The sequence below is a fragment of the Leptidea sinapis genome, chromosome 10 (genome assembly GCF_905404315.1).
Source record: "Leptidea sinapis chromosome 10, ilLepSina1.1, whole genome shotgun sequence".
Taxonomy (NCBI): Eukaryota; Metazoa; Arthropoda; class Insecta; order Lepidoptera; family Pieridae; genus Leptidea; species Leptidea sinapis.
Genome location: NC_066274.1, coordinates 2,951,463 through 2,961,371, shown reverse-complemented (window position 1 = coordinate 2,961,371; position 9,909 = coordinate 2,951,463). Strand labels below are relative to the sequence as shown.

Sequence of the window (9,909 nt, the reverse complement as noted above, 5' to 3'; positions counted from 1 at the left end):
ATACATTTAATTCCAATGCTCCGTCATGGCCTTCTGCAAAGTGTTATCTGCGAAGCAATCGAAAGAAGCTTTGAAAGTAATTACTGTCTTAAAATAGGAGGAGCAAAGCGATTTAAATATTGAATATTTCATAAAAAGTAATGATGAAATTTATTGAAATGAAACTTCTTTAGTATCGTTGTGATTTCAAACCGGATGCAACGGAAAAAACGACAGGTAAGAGACACAAATACAAAAATGTGTAGGATGGAGCCGGCAAAGAATGAGACAGGATATGCATACTATTGAAGTGAAAACTTCTTTATCATCGTTGTGATTTGAAAGTCAATAAAACGAAATAGTGACAGTAAAAAGAGCAGTCACATCAATTCATAATTATTTAATAATGAGATAGGAAGCATACCACAATGTTTTGGTGCCAGGCGATTATAGTTAAAGAAGAGATCGTCTTACTTATCTTAGGCGCGAATATACCTTTATATATTCTGACTCAAGCGCACGACGTATTACTACATAGACACCAGGAGAACATATTATTATATATATTAGTGGTGGTAGGAATGTCTTTCATAGCGGTTGAAATCATGTGTTATCCTAGCAACACGTACCAGGAATTCATATACAGATTAGAGGTTCATGCACCACGCAGGTTTCACTTCTGACGTGTTTACTTTGTACGCACGCAATGTTTTTTGTAAAATGGATGCATCAACCTTAAGATTTTGAATTCATTGTTTGTGTAAAGATTGTTCGTGAACATGATGGTTGTAGTTACAATGTTTAGTACTACAGTGTTTAGTTAAACAGGAATCTAAAACCAAAAAAGCAAACCGTACATAACTTCAATGTTTACAGCTACTGGGTTATTCTTTATCATCTCAACAACGTCCCAAAGCGCTGTTGAAATCACAATATTTAAGACGTTATCAACAGCTCTACGATGACTGGAAATTAATTATATGCTGCAACGTGGAAACTTATTGTGAATGTATTGGCTTATTGAGGCACTTTTCTAGGCTTCAATTTAAATAAAAGTATACCCTATTTTAAGTCCATTGAACAATCATGTCTCATAACACCATAGCAAACCGCTTGAGATATCATAGTACTACAATTACGTCATGGGTACAATGAACTTCAGTACAATAAAGTTATTCACTATTTCGTATTCAGTATTCAGTTAGAACTGAGCACTTTGACACGCGAGCAGGTGGCGACGCGTTCCTAACGACGATATTGGTAACATTGCTAATAGTTTTTTCGGCGTACTCGACTCATTCGGAACAGTACGATAATATACAGAACAGTAAATGATAATCTCCATCGTCGACAGCACAAATTATCTGCAGATAACCAACATCGACACCTCATTGGCTTATGCCATAGAAGCAGAAACTCAGAATGTTAGATATACTAACAATATAGATACTAGCGTATATACAAACAAAGCGTGCGAGAGAAGAATATAACACAGATTTTCCTCCAATTTACAAACATAATGCTTTATCTGTTAAAACGGCTTTACTCAAATCCACAGTAAGAGGTGGGACGTTACCGCGAACCTACCACACTCACCCTGATGAAGGACCTCCGAATGGTCCGAAACTAGTCGGTAACGACACCGACAAAAACGTGAGTAAAGCCGTATTAACAGATAATTTAATAATGACTCACGAAAGTTTTAATAATTTAATAATGCTTTATATTAAGATGGAAAGTCGAAACACTTACGATGTTTTCAAATCTATTCCTGTTCTGTTTATCGTTCAGCCCATTTCTGATTTGGTAGCCGTTAAACTGAGAAAGGATGGTTAAAAATTCTTATCTATTGACAAATTTACATTGAGATGTATCATATAAATACGTCTATATATAAATTAAACCGAATTATAGACTTCTGTCAATCCTTACCATCAGCTGAACGTCAAGCTCGTCTCGCCCCTTGTTATAGAAGAAAGAAAGAATTTTTTTATTTTGAAACGTATAAGTAGTTTTATACAAAGACATAACATAAAAAATAAATATAAACTTAATTTTTCGTGTACTGGTTTAACGCCAATAACTTATTGTTAAATTGTCATAAAACTAAATATATTAAATTTACCGATTTACTGTAGTTGCGAATATTTTATTAAACAGGTTCTAACACCATTGTTCTATGGTATATTGTCATGGGCCAGTGCGTCCGATATTAATACCATCTTTGTGCTTCAGAAGAGGGCTATTCGCGCTATTTATAACCTGGGTCCTAAAGAATCATTAATGAAGTGAACATTTTGTCTGTCGCTTCTTACCGTCATATTCTTGATAATGTTCACATTGAGAAATTTGCTAGAAACTGTGACAATCATAATGTTAACACGAGGAACAAACATAAACTTGTTATGCCAGCTACTCGGTTAAGTCGAGTTAGTAAGTCTTTTACTGGGCGATTATCCATATTTTTATAAAAAAAAATCCCGCTGAGTTTCTTGCGCCCGTTCATCTCAGGTCTGAGGTACTTAGTCTCTTTTGAATGGGTGGTAGTTTTTGAAGTTCGATAAGTGATCTTGAATAAAACTATTTGACATTGAATCTATCCGTTAGTAGAATTTAACCATGGTCGATTTTTTGCCTGGTATTTGGTGGCCTGTCGCGAAGAATTGTCGTATTGTCGCTATTAAAATTCGGTCGTCAATCGAGTTGGAATCTGTGTCGAACGCGAAAACGAACGTTTTTCTAAAATTTTATCGGAGCTACTAACACCCGACACTCATTGAGAAATTGATCTGGGTGTTCTCTTAAAATTTTATATTTCCCATAGGAAATTTTTCATAAAAGAGACCTCTAATTTACGGCTAGTTAGGGGATGGACTCAATATTTGCAAAATTTTCGTTGACGTCTTTTTTTCTGATTCTTAGTATCAAAGCAAGAATACGTTGCTCTTTTGAAATCCGTGTATAAAATATGAAAATCGCGGGTGACTTCATTGTTTATAATCATGGTGTGTGCGTCTCGAGCGATTTCGCGGTTAACCGCTGTGGGGAAAACACCGAGTGCGACCTAAGCCTTAGATGTGTTTTCAATAAGAGATAGCGCTAGCGTGTCCACACAATTCTCATCCCGCACCAGCGGCCTTCCACGACTCCAGGGAATCATTTAGCACATGTGATGTATTTTTTGTTAACAATGTTATTGTTTTTTTTAATAAATTTACATAATCTTACATATTTCTTTAATTTATTTTTGCTTAAATGAGCCGGGTGGAAAGCCACAGAGTCCACACCAACTTCTGGGGCACATCCAACCAACTCATTGAATAGGTACTGGGTTTGAGAGGTCTTGAAACTCTGATCTGATGTTTTTAAGGATCTTATAACATCTTCAGCCTCATATAGCTGGGATTTTAGTTTCACTACCAGATCTAAGGTTTCTTCATATTCACTTCGACACTGCTCAAACTCATTAACCATTGCTAGCAAGTTTTTATTTTCCTCTATTAACTTTGAGTTTTCCATGTGCAATTGACATAGATCAGTTTTTAAATTTTTATTTTTATTTATAATGTCTATAACCTCAATTTCGTTGTCATCCCTTTCTTTTAGTAGCTGTTCGTACTGACCCTTGTACTTTTTTAGTTCCACAAGTGTTTGCTGGAGCTGTTCCCCGGTTTGGCGGGCTTTGTTTCCTCGGGTCATCATTTTGCTGATGTATCACGGGGGATGCACAAAACTAAAGTGATATAAAAATAAACTTATTACACAATAACACTGTTGATTATTTTATAACATAAGATTCTATTAATGTATTTTACTTAATTAATTCGATATTAACACTAATTAAATGATTTCACAATTATTTTTATTAAAATTAATTGGGAGAAGTTAAATTTCTAACTACGCCTTAGGGTTGCCACAGCAAAAAAAAATTACTTCTTGTACGTCATGTAGGTATGTATATGTGGTGGTATCTCTTACCTCAAGTGGCAACGACTCTTCCGTAAACAACAGGAGTAAATAAATAAAGGACATTTAGTTTTATTTTTTTATTGAATATCCAAACATAAATGGACACAAAATCTTAAACTTCAGCAATATCATTATATAAATGTATAAAATATTGCCGAAGTCAACAATTAGAATATAAAAATTATATATTATGAGGACCCTAGAGGTATAAATGCGTAAACTAAATCTTACTATTAGGCGATTACATTATACTAGTTCTAAATTGTGCATTTATAGTTAGTGCATTTCCTAATTATCCGATTAACATATCATTAATTATGGGATGATGTTTTTTTATTACAGTACATTTGCTCTATTAGTTAGGTCGCGGAGAAAGAATTTCTACGATCAGTGCCCCAAGCTGTCTGTCTCTTTCGCACTTTAGTTATTATCGCTCTGTCTCACTCACCCACTCTTCATTGCTGGCATTTGTTTTTATTACCTTTACTGATTATGCGACCGTAACTATACAATCCATTAACAATTTACTTTGGCAACTACAAAAACATATAATCAGTACCTTTTTTGTAACCTTGAACAAAGAATCATTGCCATGAATAGCATTTCATTTGCCCGAGCATTTTCAATTGTAAATTTATGTAATTGGTTAGTCTTAACAAACCGGATTCATGTATATTTTTGTCCTATGAAAACGAGGTCAAGTTATTATAGAAAGGTACTAATCTAGTTACAGATGTTTATATTAAACTACTACGTTACCTTGTGTTATTTTATAATAATTACTATTCATTTATACTATTTACCGCTACGCTATGCACACGCTCTAAATGTATTCTAAACGCTAGAATATTCCAAGAGCAGATTTGACATAAGACTTACATTATTTAGCGTCGAGTTATAAATACGTAATTATTAAAAGTATATTGAGAACAAATTTTGTAGCCTGTTATTGACGCTCTTTTACCGACACCTTGATATGTAATCACAAAGGATAACCTATTTAAGATACGTTACCGTTTGTAACCCGGACACGATAAACAAATTAAAAATGGCAGTCATTCGTTAAATACGCCTTACACGGTCAAACAGTCTTATAATAATTAAATAAAGAACATAATTCAGCCGATGAAAAACAACATCACTACGTACGTAAATGTATCGCTTAAATTAAAAAAAAAATATAAAATAATATTAAAGCCTACAAATAACTTAGCACTAGTTACCCTATTCTCCGATTATACGCATTTTATACGTCCGCGTATAAAACCGATATAATCAACGCAGGGCAATGTTGTACACGGATTAGCACCAGAATACGCAAAGGAATTGACGCTAAACGATAACTCAAACTTTGTCAAGTAGCAAGTAGAGATGAATTCAATATTTTTATCACCTACTATTACTCAAACAAAAGCTATTAAAGGGGGCCAAATCGTGCGCTCCTAAAGGTTAGGCTAGAGTTACTATGGATGCGAGTTCTGACGGATTCGTCAGAAGAAACAAACGTCTGGTATCCAATGACAGTGTTTACACTGGCAACGCTCGAGCGGTTCTGACGACGTCGTGCATGTTCTGACGCGTTCGTCGTTGCCAGTGTAAACACTGTCATTGGATACCAGGCGTTTGTTTCTTCTGACGAATCCGTCAGAACTCGTCAGAACAAATTTTCGTCAGAACTCGCATCCATAGTAACCCTAGCCTTAGCCGCCACAAATTTTAGAATACGCGAATATGTTCATTAGATCAACCCAGCACCCTCTTCTCTTAACTGGCGGTATGTATTCAAATGAAGTTGTACAGATATATTACGACTGTTGAGTGGTTCTAATGAGCTTGATTCTATTCACATTACGAGTTCCACTGGTCACTTAATAGTTATGACCGTATGAGGTGTATTTCACTAACCACTTGTACTTTATACTTGACAACGTCTTAATAAGCTATACAATATTCAATTTGAATGAAAGCTTCAATAGAGGATATCACAGAGCTATGGCGGTGTAGAGTATATCAAACAGATATATAGTAAATTAACTCTTCAATGATTTGATCGGATTGTATAATAAACAAATAGCAAATACAAAATAAAAAATACACTTTAAAAAACGGAAATCCTAAGATACTAGAAGCCGCACAGAATCTCACTCATTCATTGAAATACAAAACTTAAACTCAATAAATTGGCACTTAATAATATTTCGATTCAGGACAGTGTTAGCTTACTTGTTTCCTCTAAATAAAATAGATATTGTATTATCCCTATAGTGTATATATGTATATTGATAGACCCACATTACAATAGGGATGTAGACTGTTCATAAAAGATTATGTTTAGGTAAGGTGGTTTCTATGCAAAAAATACTAAAAATAAAATATTCTCTTTTGAAGACAGTTTATTGATATTTGATTAATAAAATCTAAAATAAATCAGTCTCGAGTCACGTGTCATGCACACTGTTACGTCATTTGTTCACAAACATCAAAAACGACAGAACTAATTATTACGAAGCTGTAATTGTGAACAGATGACGTCACACCGGTTATTTTAAAACAGTTGCCGGAAATTTTGAACGTTATACACGACTTATAAGCTTTAGTCACATTTAATACTTCATAAATATTTGTGACTATAAGACACACGTGTGCATTATATCCCATTATAAGTTTTGAGGAAACAAGTCGGGCCAACGAAATTTAGCTGCACATTTTATAACATCTTCACTACGGACATATTCAGGACACGAACACTACATATTAAAAGGCCAGTTTCTTTTAATTGGACCGTAATACTGCTTTAACACTCTTTGCAACACTGGAATTTCAGCCTTAGTACAACATGTTTGAGTAGATTTTTAAAATACACCTGTTAACACTTCCTGTGAGCACTTAATAGTTAAATTATAATGTATTTTGTTATTATAAGTAAGTACATTATCCAATTCAATGGACCATTCTTACACGGGGTTTAAGTTTATAAAAGATGATCCCCCGTGACGTCGGGCGCGGAGCCACAGGACTGAGTACGTACGTACGAACGTACACGCACGCAACATTTCAATTAAATTTTTAAAATAAAAGTACACTTCTAACACATGTTGTGCCGACACTTTTTGTAGATAATGATGTGTTCTGCAAAATCGTAAGACATTCATTTATTCAATAGTTTTCGCAGCGCACGCGATGTAGATTATATTAAAGGTCATTTTTACACCTTGGGTTACACAATTGGAGTTTCAATGAGGATCCGGAGCTTTTTGAAAATATAATATAGCCTATGTCACTCGGGGATAGTGTAGCTTCCCAACAGTGACATAATTTTCACATTGATTCTGTAGTTTCGGAGAATGTTTGTATTGAACACCAACATTCCAATGCCAGCCCGTCCTACAGGTCGGTGTCGTACCAGGCCGCCACGTTGTTGTTGTCATGCGGCGGCTCGGGGAAACCCGCGCCCGGCCTCGCTCCGTCTCCGTCCCCGATATCCATGTCCATTCCGAAGCCGCTGCCAATTTCCAAGCCCTGCATTGAGTCTATCGGTATTTGATCGTAGCCTGAAACATTTACAAATATTAAATTAAATTAAAATATTTTTATTCAAAATAGCGTTCAATATCACTTATTGAACACCGAAAACTACCACTCATTCAAAACAGTGTGCCTCAGTCCTGAGAAGAACGGGCGCAAGAACCTCGGCGGGCTTTTTTTATACAAAAACATGGATTCGTACAATAAAAAATTTTAATTAAAGAGCCTGAAGGTGTTTACTCCATTCCCCGTCTGTAGTATCAGTCGAAAAATCATAACGTATTTTAACAATTCTTTCAATTTCGTAACACATTTGTTTTGTACATTTTCTGGGATCATGTTGTCAAAGTATATTATACATCGCCCGATAAAAAACTCATTAACTCAACTTAACCAAGTAGTAAAAATTTCTAACAAATTCCTTAATGTGCTTATGATAATATGATTGTTAGTATCAAGATATTTAAAGCAAGTACAATTTTAGTATGTATGTACATTTTATCAGAAAACATTAAATTTGACTGACTTTTGCAGCTCAGACCATTTCTTCCGATACAATAAAGTGATGCTCACATGAAACTGAATCGATCGGAATTAAAAAATGTTTAAACATTATAACATATTTACTCATTTTTATGAAAATATGCTTGACCAAAAAAATGACTGTCTCAATTGTTTTTACAATAAAAGAGGAAATCGTTCTATGAACAGTTTTTAGATAGGTTTTTTTTAAATTAGAAATTCGCCATATTGTCCCAGTTATAAAAGAAAAAACACACTATAAGTATAAGATATTAAATTTAAATAGGAATTTGATATTGATTGAATGAAAAACTCAAAAACGTTAATAAAAGTTTATACTTATAGAAACTACTAGCATTTTGGTAAATATTATGTTAGTTTCATATTAGTAGTGAAATCTATAAATAAATAGGAACATCAGAAACCAAAATAACAAAACACACAATAAATACAACTATTAATGTGAATAATCAAGAAAGGCGTGCAATATTATATATACTTAATAGTAGTAGAGTAAGTAAAAACTCAAATTTCACAAATTAATGAAATTATAATTTTAAATTGTGAAATAGTAACTGGTCGGCATCAAAGGAGTAACATTTGTTGGAGTCACTAGCTGCCCGGACAGACTCAGTTCAAAGTTAATAGTAAAAATTAAATAAATATAACGCATTTTCGAATGATTCCGTTATTTATGTCTCAACAAAACCATGATTACATACAAAAATAAGTTTTCTATCTACATGTTCCAAAGTTAAATAATCTGTATTCAAATAGCCTTAAGCGCTTTTGAATTGTCCCTATAAATATTTCGATTAAATAACGGAATTTACCATATTATGTTCGGAAAAAGTAGGGCTCGTGAGAAAAACATACAAGAAACTCTACAGCCACTATCTTTTCAATCAATAGAGTATTCTAAAATTGCTGTAATATACAAAACAAATTAGATTGTAAGGTGCTGCATGAAATATATGAATCTTGTGCAAAGTTTTTTTTATTCTACATTTCACATCTATGTTAATAAAGAAACTTTGAATGACTTTGACTAGGCCAATATGAATCACATAACAAGGTTTTTGCTCCAGGTAGTTTTTGTGCCGACCAGTTGCAATGTAATTAATGTTTTAATATATAAAATACATTCGTAAAGTAATAATTATGCCATCACCTGAGTTTAGTGATAAAAAGTTCCCGGATTAAGCTGCGTGTAAAGAAGAGAACATATATTTGAACACATACTTTATAACATTTGCATTAATCAGGGTCTAGCATCCCCTGAGATAGGAATACACATATATTACTAATATATATATGTGTTAGTTTAAAATTTAGATGATTGGCAAAGACAAAACTTTAGAAATAAAACACTTAGTTACTTATTTAGAAGAATTCAACTGTTTTATTAATAAACGCGAAGTAAAGTCATACCTTACATGACAGGAAGAAGTAATCTTAAGCTTGGAAGAACTTTAAATTTCGTTTATTAATAAGGCATTATGGATTTGGAATGAGGATAGAAGTTCGATATTTGCCAATATTGATTGTATAAAATAATTGTTAGTAGATTTAAAACTTTGCTAGCAGAAAATCTCACCTTGTTGATGGAATGAAGGTCTAGTCCCATACAACCCCTCGTACCCTTGTTCGGGCCCCAGCATATCCTGATAAGCATATAAATCATTATAGGTCTTCTAAACATTCACTGTTTGGCTGCATTTAGGCGTAGCTATACCTATGATAACTTACGAACACTAGCTTTATCAGCGCTGGACTGAACTATCAGTCCAGCGCTGATAAATTGCAACGCGCGTAGAGATAAGTTGCGCTAACGTGCTATATCACGACCGACCGTACGCGCGTGTGTAACACATCGTAATCCATAAATCGTGTTCTGCCATGTTCGAAGATATT

General features: G+C 34.0%; 1 protein-coding gene across 5 annotated transcripts in view; it reads right to left on the bottom strand.

The window, feature by feature from the left end:
* Positions 1-4,010: 4,010 nt before the first annotated feature.
* The window catches only part of LOC126966487 (armadillo segment polarity protein), a 28,835-nt gene continuing 22,936 nt past the window's right edge, over positions 4,011-9,909 (bottom strand). For 4 of the 5 annotated variants that reach the window (XM_050810566.1, XM_050810568.1, XM_050810565.1 and 1 more), the window contains exons 14-15: positions 9,593-9,659; positions 4,011-7,499 (exon numbers count right to left, since the gene is read on the bottom strand). In XM_050810566.1, the coding sequence (XP_050666523.1) occupies positions 7,333-7,499; positions 9,593-9,659 (234 nt within the window). In that variant the 3' untranslated portion in view covers positions 4,011-7,332. Of the gene's footprint in view, positions 7,500-9,166; positions 9,200-9,592; positions 9,660-9,909 lie in introns of all 5 variants that reach the window. The other variant, XM_050810569.1, reaches the window with a different exon arrangement.